This window comes from Schistocerca serialis, chromosome 2, assembly GCF_023864345.2.
Source record: "Schistocerca serialis cubense isolate TAMUIC-IGC-003099 chromosome 2, iqSchSeri2.2, whole genome shotgun sequence".
Classification (NCBI taxonomy): Eukaryota; Metazoa; Arthropoda; class Insecta; order Orthoptera; family Acrididae; genus Schistocerca; species Schistocerca serialis.
Window position 1 is genome coordinate 42,186,756 of NC_064639.1, and position 16,197 is coordinate 42,202,952.

A 16,197-nucleotide genomic window follows, 5' to 3' on the forward strand; every position below is an offset into this window, starting at 1 on the left:
TCGTCTAAATTTCTAGTTTTATTTTACTTCTGCTACCAGTTTCAGTTTACATTAATCCAGGTTCATGCACCTGATCGGCGTACTGGAAGAATCCTCTCTGGCACAATAAAATAGGCCCCAGCGTGCAGTCATTCGTACCTGTTGACTTCTTTTTACACAGCAGTTTCTTCGATCATCTCTTGCAGACTGAGCATTAACAATGTGACTACTACACCGATTATTATTGTACCAGATTTTCAAATTTGCAATGGCTTCTCTCGCAGTTATTGTCGCATGTGATCTTACAATGTTAGCTGCTTACCTTCACAAATGTATTCCCGAAATGTCTTTACACGACATTATTTTTTGGTGCTGCGATTTTTTTCTGCCAGTATATTATGTACAGAGAATAGATACAATGAACATTGTATGACTAGTTACCTGCCATCTGCACCTGTTTCCCTTTTAGGAGCAATATTTCCTTTCCAGTTGGTGTGCTCCAAATCCATGATCTTCTTTTGTTTAACAACACTTATCTTCCACTATTCAATGTGTCGCTTCTTCCTTCTAAGTTCATATATAACGGACTCGTCCGCCAATCCCGTCGTAGAAACCATTTTCAAATCTCACAGGTGTTTATTGCGTCCTGCTACAGTGCTGCAACACACTTAAATTTCTTTAGTGCACCAAACCAAATTTCAGGACTGGGTTCAGCAGAAAAAAAATCACTCAACAAGTCCCATTTCAGACCCAACAGACACGAAATTGTGTGAAATTTCACGTACCCCCAAAAATTATGTGAAGTCCCGTTTATGACCTCAATTCCTCAAATGAAAAAAAAACACTATTTGCCAGTTGCTCTAAGAAATATCATAATGAATTTTACACTATCTCAAATTGTACAAGGATATGGTGTCGGCCGACCACCCAGGCCTCAGTTAGGCATCATAATTTTCATTTTTTTTTCATTTTCACCTTTCTTATCGGTAGGCGTTCTGACAGTCTAAAATATCTTCAATTCCTCAACACCTTTTACAGTTAAGGAAACATGTGATGCCTAATAGCTCATAATTTATCTTTGTCTTCATACAGAACTGCTGACCCAAGGGCCACTTCTGTAATGAAAATCAGAGCTATTTCTCATTTTCGTGTAGCTCTGTAAGATAGTAAAACCAAAATATCCAGTCAAAACTTATATAGGGCCACTCCCACATACAACGCCAAAACCAACCGATAACAACAACATTCCCATTACTTTGATCACCAGTACTATATTAGAACAATGAGCTAGGCCTACACACCCTGCACAATAAATCAATAGCCCCACAAAATACCAGAAATTAAAAAAAAACTGAACTGTGATTGCTTGTCCTGCATTCGATACTGAAGAAACAGAAGACTTCAGAGAATACCCGAACAAAATCTGGAACCTTGAAGCCTTGACGATATTATCAAATAAAGTTACTAAATTTATAAATAATATTGATGTCTCTCGTGTTACAAGCAATGGTAGTAGAATGAGACTCATGAGGGAGATGGGGTTCAACTTCTCAGTTAATCCATCTATGAGGTTGCCAAAAACGTCCATCCGGAGTCATCAAGTACACTTTGCTAGATAGCTTCCAGAAGAGCTATGAACAGTTACATTATCAAAAGATTCTGCAGTTTCGTACATGGAAGTGAAAACAATAATATGTTCAGTATTACTGAATCAAGCATACTTAGGCCTATGTAAGAGACTGGCTTTGATAGGTTTTATACATCATTCCTAACAAGGTATATGCAAAAGCTAAAATGAGATCAATGATACATTACAGAATAAAATGTGAAAGTGGTTTTAGGATGAATGAATTCTGTATTAATCGTGAAATTCAAGCATATAATATATTATTTAAAATATTTTAAAATTATTCACAGTAACCTTGATCTTACTGCGTGGATTTAAAACAGTTTACCAGTCGCAGCCCTAATGAGCCATGTTGTTGTTGTCATCTTCATCCTGAGACTGGTTTCATGAAGCTCTCCATGCTACTCTATCCTGTGCAAGCTTCTTCATCTCCCAGTACTTACTGCAACCTACATCCTTCTGAATCTGCGTAGTGTATTCATCTCTTGGTCTCCTTCTACGATTTTTACTCTCCACGCTGCCCTCCAATGATAAATATGTGATCCCTTAATGCCTCAGAACATGCCCTACCAACCAGTCCCTTCTTGTTGTCAAGTTGTGCCACAAACTCCTCTTCTCCACAATTCTATTCAATACTTACTCATTAGTTATGTGATCTACCCATCTAATCTTCAGCATTCATCTGTAGCACCACATTTCGAAAGCTTCTATTCACTTCTTGTCTAAACTACTTATCGTCCACGTTTCAGTTCCATACATGGCTACACTCCATGCAGATCCTTTCAGGATAGACTTCATGACACTTACATCTATACTCGATATTAACAAATTTCTCTTCTTCAGAAACGCTTTCATTGCCATTGCCAGTCCACATTTCATATCCTCTCTACTTCGAAAGTAATCAGTTATTTCGCTCTCCAAATAGTAAAACTCATTTACTACTTGAAGTGTCTCATTTCCTGATCTAATTCCCTCAACATCACCCGATTTAATTCGACTACATTCCATTCTCCTCGTTTTGCGATTGTTGATGTTCATCTTATGTCCTCCTTGCAAGACACTGTCCATTCCGTTCAACTGCTCTTCCAAGTCCTTTGCTGTCTCTGACAGAATTACAACGTCATCGGCGAACCTCAAAGTTTTTATAGCTTCTCCATGGATTTTAACACCTACTCCGAATTTTTCTTTTGTTTCCTTTACTGCTTGCTCAATATACAGATTGAATATCATTGGGGAGAGGCTGCAACCCTGTCTCACTCCCTTCAAACCACTGCTTCCCTTTAATGCCCCTCAACTCTTATAACTGCCATCCGGTTTCTGTACAAATTGTAAAAAGTCTTTCGCTCCCTGTATTTTACTCCTGCCCCCTTTAGAATTTGAAAGAGAGTATTCCAGTCAACACTGTCAAAAGCTTTCTCTAGGTCTACAAATGTTAGAAACGTAGGTTTGCCTTTTCTTAATCTTTCTTCTAAGATAAGTCGTAAGGTTAGTATTGCCTCACGTGTTCCAACATTTCTACGGAATCCAAACTGATCTTCCCCGAGGTCGGCTTCTACCAGTTTTTGTATTCGTCTGTACAGAATTCGCGTTAGTATTTTGCAGCTGTGACTTATTAAACTGGTAGTTCGGTAATTTTCACATCTGTCAACACCTGCTTTCTTTGGATTGGAATTATTATATTCTTCTAGAAGTCTGGGGGTATTTCTCCTGTCTCATACATCTTGCTCACCAGATGGTAGAGATTTGTTAGGACTGGCTCGCCCAAGGCCGTCAGTAGTTCTAATGGAACGTTGTCTACTCCTGGGGCCTTGTTTCGAACTAGGTCTTTCAGTGCTCTGTCAAACTCTTCACGCAGTATCGTATCTCCCATTTCATCTTCATCTATCTCCTCTTCCATTTCCTTAATATTGTCCTCAAGTACATCGCCCTTGTATAGACCCTCTATATATTCCTTCCACCTTTCTGCTTTCCCTTCTTTGCTTAGAACTGGGTTTCCATCTGAGCTCTTGATATTCATACAAGTGGCTCTCTTTTCTCCAAAGGTCTCTTTAATATTCCTGTAGGCAGTATCTATCCTACCCCTAGTGATATAGGCCTCTCCATCCTTACATTTGTCCTCTAGCCATCCCTGCTTAGCCATTTTGCACTTCCTGTCGATCTCATTTTTGAGACATTTGTATTCCTTTTTGCCTGCTTCATTTACTGCATTTTTATATTTTCTCCTTTCATCAATTAAATTCAATATTTCTTCTGTTCCCCAAGGATTTCTACTAGCCCTCGTCTTTTTACCTGCTTAATCGTCTGCTGCCTTCATTACTTCATCTCGCAAAGCTAAGCATTCTTCTTCTACTGTATTTCTTTCCCCCATTCCTGTCAATCGCTCCCTTATGCTCTCCCTGAAACTCTGTACAACCTCTGGTTCAGTCAGTTTATCCAGGTCCCATCTCTTTAAATTCCCACCTTTTTGCAGTTTCTTGAGTTTTAATCTACAGTTCATAACCAGTAGATTGTGGTCAGAGTCCACATCTGCCCCAGGAGATGTCTAATAATTTAAAACCTGGTTCCTAAATCTCTGTCTTACCATTATATAATCTATCTGGTACCTTTTAGTATCTCCAGGATTCTTCCATGTATACAATCTTCTTTTATGATTCTTGAACCAAGAGTTAGTATGATTATGTTATTCTCTGTACAAAATTTTACCAGATGGCTTCCTCTTTCATTCCTTACCCCCAATCCTTATTCACCTACTATGTTTCCTTCTCTCCGTTTTCCTACTCTCGAATTCCAATAACCCATGACTATTAAATTTTCGTCTCCCTTCACTACCTGAACAATTTCTCTTATCTCATCATACATTTCATCAATTTCTTCAACTTCTGCAGAGCTAGTTGGCATATAGACTTGTTTTACTGTAGTAGGCATGGGCTTCGTGTCTATCTTGGCCACAATAATGTGTTCACCATGCTGTTTGCGGTAGCTTGCCCGCACTCCAATTTTTTTATTCATTATTAAACCTACTCCTGCATTACACCTATTTGATTTTGTATTTAAAACCCTGTATTCACCTGGCCAAAAGTCCTGTTCCTCCAACAACCGAACTTCACTAATTCCCACTACATCTAACATTAAACTATCCATTTCCCTTTTTAAATTTCCTAACCTACCTGCCCGATTAAGGGTTCTGACATTCCACGCTCCGATCCGTAGAAAGCCAGTTTTCTTACTTCTGATAACGATGTCCTCTTGAGTAGTCCCCGCCTGGAGATCCGAATGGGGGACTATTTTACCTTTGGAATACTTTACCCAAGAGGACGCCATCATCATTTAACCATCATGAGCCATAATGAGTTCTAAAACAACAGATGGCATAATGCATGTTACAGAGAAGTTGAAATTATGTTCCGTACCTCGTTGCGGAAGCAATACGTCCAACAGTCATGTAGGGTCCAGATTGATAGCCTGACATCAGCTACCGTATATTCTTATGCTTCATTCTCAAATATTCAATTATATTTAAATATTCATTATATGTAAAAATTAAAAAGTAATGGTAACGTTACACGCATATAACACAAGCATGTTCATGCGCCATCCACCAACATGACTGTCGCAAGATGGTGCCGTTCTCTACATGAAGAACGCAATGTCAGAAGACGGCAACGAAAAGCAGGAAGACCTTGGGAGGATTAATGAGTGCCCCAGGGTTTGGCAGTTGACCCTCATCGCAAATGAGTGAAGTGCAGTTCGAAGATAACCACTACTGTACAACCACGAAATTGGCAACGGGTCACTGGCAACATTAACTACCGTAATACACACAGGACTGAAGGAGTAACCATCCGGAAAGACGTAAAGTTGAACGACCACATAAAGTTAACTCTGGGTAACGCAGATGTCATTCATTTTGGAATATCAAGGAAATGTAATTCAGCCACAAAAGAAATGGCTTACAGAGTGCTTGTTTGAACCTATTCTTGAGCTGATCATCAGTCTGGAAGCCTCTCTAAGTAGGATTTACAGAAGAGGTAGAGGAGATCCTACGAAGAATGGCACGTTCTGTCACGGGACTATTTCATAAGCGCGGTAGCATATGCTATAAATCCATCCAATGAGTGTATAGTCGTCAGGATCATGTGCACCATTGGTTGCAGTTGCTACTGTTCATTCCACCGTCAGCACCTTGTAACAAGGATGTTCTGGGGCTGCTTAATGACTTTTTCAGGATTTTTCTTTTCAAGATGATTTTTACCCAACTGTTAGATAAACTTACATATCACATTACTGTTTTCTTCTCTGCATTAAAATATTCAGTGTCCTTTCTCTATAACTTATATTACTATTTCTTAATTAGATAGTCTTTCGGTCCAGAATGTGTTTGTGGCTTTTATCTTTACCCACATTTCTATTGCTTCTAACGTTTTTCTGTTCTTGTTTTCCAAAGTCCACCCTCCACAATCGTAGTTTAAAATGCTCCGAATATCTATTTTGATGAATATCTTTCTTGTTTCAATATTGTGATAGTTGTTTGTTAACGAATTACCTTTATTTCTGAATGCTAACTTAGTAATTGCAATTCTTCTTTTAAAATCCATTATACTTCCATTGTCATCTGTTACTGAGCTTCCCAGTTAGCAAATATCGTTCATTGTATTACTATTTCATTTTCTGACTGTCTGATTTATCTGTTGTCATCATTTTAGGCTTGTTGTCGGGGGCCTTGGTTCGATTCCCAGCTGGGTTGGAGATTTTCTCCGCTCAGGGATTGGGTGTTTGTGTCGTCTTCATCATTATCCATCCCTCCTCATCGAGGTTCAAGTGGTGTCAGCTCAGAAGACTAGCACCAGGCGATCAGGTCTATCCCCAGGAGGCCCTCGCCGTTTTGTTTCATTTTAGCATTGTTGGATTTTGTTTTAAGTCTGAGGTTACCCACGGCGTCATAGTAAACTTTTCTTAACAGTATCGGCAAATCGAATACAATTTATTTGTTACCATTAATTTTGATCCCTTTGGTAGTGCTTTATATTGTTTGCGTTGATCTTTTCGTAAATGAAGTAAGGGATCGAGGTGAGTGAGTACAGGATTGTCGGACAGCTGTTTATAACATAGCCTCTTGCTTGATATCTATTTCTATACTTCTGTTCCTGTATAGACTGAGAATCGATCTTTTGAATCGATAGTCTATTCCTACGTCATTCCGTTCTCGAGAAATTAGCTTTCTTTCAGTCTATTCCATCAAAATTCCTCTCTAGATCAATGGATGAGGCATACGTTTCCCTGTCCACCTAAGTTCTTCTTTCTAAGGTCATTGATAGTGCCATTATGGCTTCCCTGATTCCTTTTCCTTACCTAAATCTAAATTGGGGTTCTTCTAAATGGTTTTGTTCTTTGGTTAACAATAGTGAGATGATATTCTGGAGCGTGGTGTAGTAATTCTAAATTTCTCTAATTTTGAAGAAACATTGGAGTTTTCTTAGGTGAGGTAACTGTTTTAATTTGTATTAATTTCATGGGCAGTGTTCTCTCCTCATCGAAGTACATAAAGAAAGTATGTTTGCTTCTAATAAGATATGAGCTCTGCTACATTTCACTTCCACTTTCCTTTCGAGTGTGCATATTTCTAGCTTAAAAAAGAAAAGCATTAAATCAGTTCTTCTCACGGTCTTCTCCGTTGCTGTCCTGAACGCCGAGCTCCATTGCTACATCACGTTCCTGGCATGGTTGCAGGAGCCTGCGCAACAACCGGACGCGCATCCACCGGAACCTGTTCGTGGCGATGGTGGTGCAGGTGGTCATCCGGCTGACGCTGTACGCCGACCAGGCGGTGGTGCGCGGCGGAGCCGTCGCCGACCCCGTGCTGGCCGCCTCCGTGGGCGACGCGGCGGCAGCAGCGCCGCCCCCGGCCGTCAGCAGAACTACCAGGCCCAGGGTGGGCACCCCGGTCGCGAGGCCGCACGCCCTCGTCTCCGGCCCGCACCACCGCCAGGGCATCGACAACACGGTGCGAACGTGTTCTCAGACCGTGCGCGGCAAGACACATCACCAACTCATGATGTCGTACATCTTTCGTACATCTTCCTTGGATCCCGATTTCGTATACGATCCTCCCTTGCGCATCCTTCCACTGCCGTTAGAAACCACAACTCTTGAACCTGTATTCCACTTCCTTGATTTCTTGTTGTCAATGATGCTTGATTTCCATCTTCCTGTGAGACTTCCGCAGGTTTTCTTTTGTGGCATTATCCTGCATGTTTATATAATCATTTATTTAATCTTTCGTCCACTTTGTGTTTATATTCATATGTGAGTCGTTCCCAGATAAATGTTTAACTTGGACAAGGATTTCATTATTAACCATTACTTGTGATCTTACTGGCTGTATGCATCCATCTTATCTACAGATACTTTCGGGTTATATTATGAGCCTATCTGGGGAAGCTTACACTGAGGGACAAAAATCATGAGATACATCCTAATATCGTGTCGGACTCCCTTTTTCCCGGCTTAGTGCCGCAACTCGTCGTGGCTTCGGCTCAACAAGTGGTTGGAAAACCCCTGATGAAATATTTAGCCATGCTGCCTCTATATCCGTCCATAATTTCGAAAGTGTTGCAGTTGCTGGACTATCGCACCAACTCATCTCTCGAGTATGTCCCATAGATGTTAGGTGAGATTCATGTCAGATGGCCAAATCGTTTTCCCAAGTTGTCAAGAATGTTCTTCAAACCAGTCGGGAACACTTGCGACCCACTTACATGGTGCATTGTCAAGTGAAAATTCAATCACTGTTTGGGACCATGAACTTCACGAATGGTTACAAATGCTTTCATTTCTAGTCAATGATCGGTGCAGTTGGACCATGTAAGCACAGCCACCACCTGCTTGCACAGTGCCTGATTGACAACTTGGGTAGACGGCCTCGTGGGATCTGCGCCACAGTCGAATCCTACCAACAGCTCTTACCAACTGAAATCGGGACTCATCTGACCAGGCCACGATTTCCAGTCTTCTAGGGTCCAACCGACATAGTCACGAGCCCAGGACGGGTGCTGTAGGCGGTGTCATGCTATTAGCGCGGTGACTCGTGTCGCCCGTCTGCTGCCATAGCCTACTAACGCCAAATTCTGCCGCATTGTCATAACGGGTATGTTCGTCGTACGTCCCCGATTGGTTTCTGCAATTATTTCACTCAGTGGTGATTGTATGTTAGCACTGACAACTCCACGCAGACACCACTGCTCTCGATCGTTAAGTGAAGACCACCGGCCACTGCGTTGTCCGTCAAGAGACGTAATATTAAAAGTTGCTGTTCTCGTCACACTCTTGACACAGTGAATCTCGGAATGCTGGATTCCTTAACGATTTCCGAACTGGAATATCTCATGCTCCCAGCTCCAAGTACCACTGTGCTTTCACAGTCTGTTAATTCCCATCTTGCGGCCACAGCTACGTCGGAAACCTTTTCAATGAACCACCTGAATTCAGATGACAGCTCTGCCAATCCACTGCACTCTTACACCTTGTGTACGTGATACCACCGCCATTTGTACATGAGTACACAGGCATCTCTTGACATTAATCACCTGAACGTGTAGGATACCTGTCAAGGAGACCTTCATTCTCTGCAGTCAAGTCATCCGCGTAAAAGTTGCATTTTTATTTATCATTTCCATTTACTGATCACTTCATCTATGCTTATGTTAAAGAATGTCAGGAAAATGCTGCATCGTTGTCTTAGTTCTTTGATGTGTTCAGTGGCTTGGTGCTTATTGTTCCCATAACCATAACTGTTTCTAAGTCAATGTACAGACTATTTAGTGCGTTAAACAGGTGAAGATCATAACTTCGTTCATTCAATATATTCCATAGATTTCCTCTATTCATATCATGAAATGCTTTTCGAAAATGATAAAATCAAGATGAAATTCTCATGTCTTTCTGCAACTTGTAAAGTGAAAGCACTGTCAGTAATTGATCGTCCCGTTCTAATGACTTGTTTTTCTTCAGATATCAGTTATTCCATCAAATTTTTTAATCTTGTCTTATGGGTGCGGCATATAATTTATGTGTTAAATCCATGTCTTGTACCCCCGTATTATTAAATTTATTTTTAGCAACTACAGAAAAGATTTTCCTTTGGCTATTACCTAAATAATTAAGGTACTAGAGGCATCCCAGTCTCACTCCCCTTCTCACTTTCTCTTCTTTCTTGCTACCATCAATATCCTACTCAGTGCTTTGACTTATGAATTTACTCAAAATCAGTACACTGTTTTTCCACCGAAATCCTACTTTGCGCACTATGTTAGATAACTGTCAGTCAACCGTTCAAAATAATTTTTCTGGGCCAATATGTGTCCTTTTGCATCTAATCTTATTTAAAAATATTGACATAATGCCAGTGTTCCTTCCTTTCCCTGATTTGAAGTCAGCCTGATTACTGGCTAAGCTCTAACCTATTTCCTTTTTAATCGTGTCTTTAACAGTTGTTCTTGCTATCTTCAGTCCAAAACCAGTTCGATGCAGCTTTACATGTTACTGTATCTTGTGAAAGCCTCTTCATCCCCGAATAACCACTGCAGCCTACATACTGCTGAATCTCTTATTGTATTCTTGATCTCCCTCTACAATTTTTATTTTGCAGATCTACTTCCGTTACTGTTGTTGATCCTTCGACGTCTCAGAATGTGTCCTGTAAACCCACCCCTACTTCAAGCTGTGCCACCAATTCCCTTTTTCTCAATTCTGTTCAGTATTTCCTCATTACTTGCATGATCTACCAATCCAAGCCTTGTATACCAGTTTCCCCATTCTTCCCTAAATAATTCTGTCTGTATTTTGCAATCATGACTCATTCAACTGATGTTGTTGTTGTAGTCTTCAGTCCTGAGACTGTTTTGATGCTTCCCTCTATGCTACTCCATCCTGTGCAAGCTTCTTCATCTCCCAGTACTTACTGCAACCTACATCCTTTTGAATCTGCTCGGAGTTTTCATCTCTTGGTCTCCCTCTACGATTTTTACCCACCACGCTGCCCTCCAATGCTAAATTTGTGATCCCTTGATGCCTCAGAACATGTCCTACCAACCGGTCCCTTCTTGTTGTCAAGTTGTGCCACAAACTCCTCTTCTCCCCAATTCTATGTAATACCTCCTCATTAGTTATGTGATCTACCCATCTAATCTTCAGCATTCTTCTGTAGCACCACATTTCGAAAGCTTCTATTCTCTTCTTGTCCAAACTATTTATCGTCCATTAAACTGATAGTCTGGTAATATTGGCACCTGTCGGCACATGCTTTCTTTGGAATTGGAACTACGTTGTATTACCTTCTTTTTGCAGTCTGGCGGTATTTCGCCTCCTCATACATCTTACACACCAGGTGGAATAATTTTATGATCCCTGGCGCAACCAAAGATATCATCAGTTATGAGGAAATGTCGTCTACTGCACGGGACTGTTTTCGACTTAAATCTTTCTGTGCTCTGTCAAATTCATCTTGTCCTCCTCCCTTTCTACAATATTAGGTAGAACTTCACTTACATTGGTGGTCAGCAGCAGTCTGGAAAGATTGTATGTGATGTAGTGTAGGTTGTGCTGATAAGTAACTGTTCAGAAAAAAATGATTACGTTGCGACGTTTCCTATTTCATTAGCATTGAAATTTGCAGATCAGGACGTTGCAACTCACAAATTCTGACAAACCGCCATATGGAATAAGTTCCAGTTGTCCTCAGAGCGTTGATGATACCACACTAGCGGCTCAGGCTTTGGATCCGGTTCGATCCTTACTACTGTCCGTTGTCCAGTTTCTGTATCGTTTTTCGCTTCTGTCTTAGGAAACTAAAAGAAAAATACGTTTGGCGACACTATGGCCGGCTTGAATTTGCGTGCAGAAGGGCCGGATTAACTAACTTCAGTGATAATTAACATGGAAACGGCTCAATGTATCGCATTTTTTCTTAACAATTATTTCTCGTCACAGCGTACCCTGCAACAACCTTATTAGCTTTTCACTCTAGTTCTGACCACCCTTTCTTTCCACATTTTACCTTTCCCTTGATTGCTTAGTATTGATCCTCAATCTTCCCTTTTCTCCAAAAGCTTCTTTCAATTTGCTGTAGGGGTATTTACTTTCCACATATTTACATTTACTTCTACGGTCTTTCATTCCTCCTTTAGCTATTCCTGCTTAGCCATTTAGCACATTGGATCAATCTCATTTTTTAGGTATCTGTATCACCTTTGTCGCTTCATTAGTTGTAGTTTTATATTTGTTTTCCTGTGATCACTTAAATTAAAACTCTCCTGTCAGCCTTGTCTTTTTACCTGTTTGATCCTTTGCTGCATCGCTATTTCGTCTCTCAAATCTAAAATTCCTCTTTTACCGTCTGATTTCCCTCTTTCAGTCAGTCGTTGCCTAATGCTGCCTCTGAAACCCTCAACCACTTCCGATTCTTTTAACTTATCTAGTTCCCATGTGCTTCACTTCCTACTTTTTTGTAGTTTTTTCGGTAGTAATCTACTTTTCATAGTTAATAAATTGTGATCAGTTCATACCTGCCCCTGGAAATGCCTTACACTTTAAAATCTGGTCCTGAATCCTCTGTAACATTATGTAATCAATCTGAAACCTTCCTATGCCTCCATTTTTCATGAGTCTTCAGCCAAGTGTTGGCGACGATCAAATTATATCCTGTGCAAAATTCAACCAAGTCGTTTCCACTTCCAAAGCTTTCCTCTGTCCATATTCTCCTGCTATTTTTTTCTCTTCCTATTCCTACTATCGAATTCCAGTCCCTCATCACAGCTAAATTTTCTTCTCCCTTAACTATTTCAATAATTTATTTTATCTCATCAGATATTTTTTCAATCTCTTCAATGAAGAACCTCTTCATGAACAACATGTACGTAATTTACTAGTCAAGAATAGTTTATGATGCCTGATTTAGTTTGCAAATGATACTTCTGATTCTCTTAAAACAAATGTGCCACGATTCGCAGTACGCTTTAAATGCAAGTAATTGAAAGCAGCAAAGACAGATACAAATGGAAATAAATACATCAAGTAAATATCTTGAGAAGTAGTAAATCTTATTCTTAAACTACAATTCGTCCAATTACTGCCATATAACAGATCTCAAAATTTGGGTATATAATGGATATATGTTCCAGTACGTTGATCATGACAAAGAAATTTTAATCATAAATATAGTGGCCAGTTCAAATGCATGAAATAATTGGTATAGGCCAAAATAATGCTGTAGGATCAGTATCTGAAAAAAATATTAGTTTCTAATATCAATGTCACATTAGTTTAAAAAAAATAAATGTATCCATGGTTCTGCAATAAAAAGTATATTAGTGACAAGTTGGAGACATCTATAGCGCTATAGGAAAATTGTAACCACAGGAATATCTGAACCAACGACATTTCTAGAAAGATGTTGATGCAGTGTGTGGCGGAGCAGTAATAAGAATAAAATAATAACAGATGAATACAGAGTTATTAGAAAGATAAGCTTACATTTTTCAAAATCTCTTAGAAATATTTAATTCTTATAATTTCATTTTATACTCCATACATACTCTTAGAATTATTTAATTCTTAAAATTACATTTTACACTCCATATATACTGAATTCTTTTCTTCAGTATTGTTGCGAATAATTAGCAAAAAGTTCCAAAAGAAGGAGGTTTGGTTTGAACATAATGTTTGGTACCTCCTTCACAAATCATGGATAGACTGGTTATGCAAAATTTCATGCTTACATCAGAGACATAGAATTTCAGAATGGATATTGAGTAAGTAAGTATTGTTAATAGATTTATTATAATTACCAGTAAGTCCTTGACAGTAAAAATCCCGATTAGGCACACAACAAATTTATATATCAGATTACAAACAGAATAAATTGATAAAAAACATATGAGTGTCACGATTAACACTTCTAAGACAACGTCTCATCTCAGCATTATTATTCTATGTGCAGTACCTCAGACAACTGTTATAAAAATGCAATTACTACATTCATAGCATTACATAACATTATTATAAGTTTAACTATCTGCTACCCACATTTCACAAAATCAAATGCAACATGACAAGTAATATGTTCAATATTACCAAAGTAAGGCAAAGTTCAAGAACTATTTCACAATGCTGTGAATCTCTGTGAGAGAATGTGTTCCCTAAAAGCAGTGTTTTACCAAATTTATCTCACTTTATTTCTTACAAAATGGTAAACATTTTCAGTACTACACCGACTGTAGCAACCCCTCCAAATCTTTTTTCCATCAAAGATAATTTCATACATCTTTCCAGTTTCATTGACTTTTGATTCGTTTTTATGCATAGTTTCTAAGGTCAACAGATGTTTGTAGTGAGGCATAATGTGACTTTAATAGATGGTTTTTTTGGTTAATCATTTAACAAGTTGTATCATCCTGTTAACAGGTTCTTATTAATAGATGTTACCAAGATATGTTTCATATAACCATGACACCCATACTCGTCAGACACTAGCTGTATCATAAACATAACCAGTATCGTTATTATTCTAATAATTCTCACAGTTCCTCTGTATAACTCATACTTCACATTAATCTTCTTTGCAACTTCATCAGACTTATATTCCCACAATTATAACCTTGCATTTCATCAATGTAGTAAATGTAGACAACCTCACCAAATCATCTCATCAAAATCATTGGCCAAAACAGTACATGGAATTACATATTCCTGAAGACATATTTAGTGTCAACTATATCTTCGAAAAGGATAGAACATGAAGTAATGAAATAAAATCTGTGCCAAGGAAGAGACTTTGGTCTCCTGTCTAATAGGCAGATACTACACCACCCTGGAATTGTGGCTGACACAGCTGTACAGTCTGCATGCGAAGTGCCTTCTCTAACACAAGCTTCAATTAACACCTCATGCCATCTTGATTATACCCTTCTTAGAACGTCTGTATTGGTGAGGCTTTCCAACAACGTAATATCAACCCAGCTTTTTACATAATGTTGAAAGCCTGTCTGTACTTTAGGTGAAGGTGATTAGTTTATCTGAGGGAACTGCATTTTCATGGAGATATAGTGAGTCTCAACTGTATCTTTGATAAGGACTGTAACAAATTAAAATTTTTGTCAAGGCCAGAATTTGAACCCAGGGTCATCCATACTAAGCTGATGTGTTATCATCTGCACCATTTTGGCATAGTGCCTGACACATATGCATGCACTACTCTTGTCCACTGCCCTCCATAACACAAACCTTAACAAGAAGGGGAAATGTCAACATGAGATGAGGTGTGAATTGACGTTTGTATTGGGGACAGCATTATGCAGAATAATATTTTCCATCAGAAATAGTAAAATATAACTTTCCTTTCAAGACCACAAAATATAAATTTCTCACAACTCATATGCAAGTGATAATATTTTTTCCCTTACAGAAAAGTAAAGCTGATCGTATGTTACTATATTTGGAAAAATTTTATTTCTTAGAAAAGAGAAAAATCTATACTTACCTGCCTATCATGACTAAATAATTTTCCCTCTAACTGCGAGATTACACATCACTTGATACATATGAGTCCTGCCTGTCTAACGAGATACGAGATAAGTGTGCAGAAGATGGTAATTTATGAAGAATAAAGATTCACAGAGAAGTTGAAGAAGTGATACAGCTCTGAAGGACGAAAATCAGGAATTTTATACATGACTTGGGACACAGTGATCACCAGATATATTCCACGAAAAGAGGTCATCACACCCTCAGGGCACAAATACTAATGCTTTCTTACATCCTCATTGCTTTCATCCACATGTACATCTGCGAGGATACTCTGAAAATCACATTTAAGTGCGTGGCAGAAGTTTTCTGTATCATCTATTTCTGCTACAGTCAATCAGTTTGTTTATTAATTTTTAACATGCTTTTACACTAAACCTTAACAAAATAGAGCAATGCCACCCAATTTTATTACTGACATATATTATTGTAAATGAACATACAGATTCAGCAGCTACAAATTCGACTCTGCTAATAGTACTTCACACTGAGTCTCCCAGAAATATCACACATTTACAAAAACACTAAGTTGCAATAGAAGTCAAGTATAAATTTGTCATTACATATCATAGTCAACATTATGAAATTATCATCACTATCCCCACAGAAATGTATAAAATAACCATCTGTCACCTCCTGACACCTGTTAATATATATACCGAGCGAGGTGGCGCAGTGGTTAGCACACTGGACTCGCATTCGGGAGGACGACGGTTCAATCCCGTCTCCAGCCATCCTGCTTTAGGTTTTCCGTGATTTCCCTAAATCGTTTCAGGCAAATGCCGGGATGGTTCCTTTGAAAGGGCACGGCCGATTTCCTTCCCTAACCCGAGCTTGCGCTCCGTCTCTAATGACCTCGTTGTCGACGGGACGTTAAACACTAACCACCACCACCACCTGTTAATATACACATTCCTTATTATTACTGATCTGTGAAATCTCTCTAATATTCTGTAATTGTGAACACTATGAGTCAACAGTAGGTGTAGTTCTGACATCATTTGTGTTATCTGTCT

The 16,197-nt window shown here is 39.1% G+C and overlaps 1 protein-coding gene across 1 annotated transcript in view; it reads left to right on the forward strand.

Annotated features, from left to right (window-relative positions):
* The window catches only part of LOC126455427 (PDF receptor-like), a 433,889-nt gene that overhangs the window by 307,174 nt on the left and 110,518 nt on the right, over window positions 1–16,197 (forward strand). The window contains exons 5-6 of the mRNA XM_050091177.1: window positions 7,334–7,460; window positions 7,593–7,607. Coding sequence (XP_049947134.1) covers window positions 7,334–7,460; window positions 7,593–7,607 — 142 coding nt within the window. The remainder of the gene's footprint in view (window positions 1–7,333; window positions 7,461–7,592; window positions 7,608–16,197) is intronic.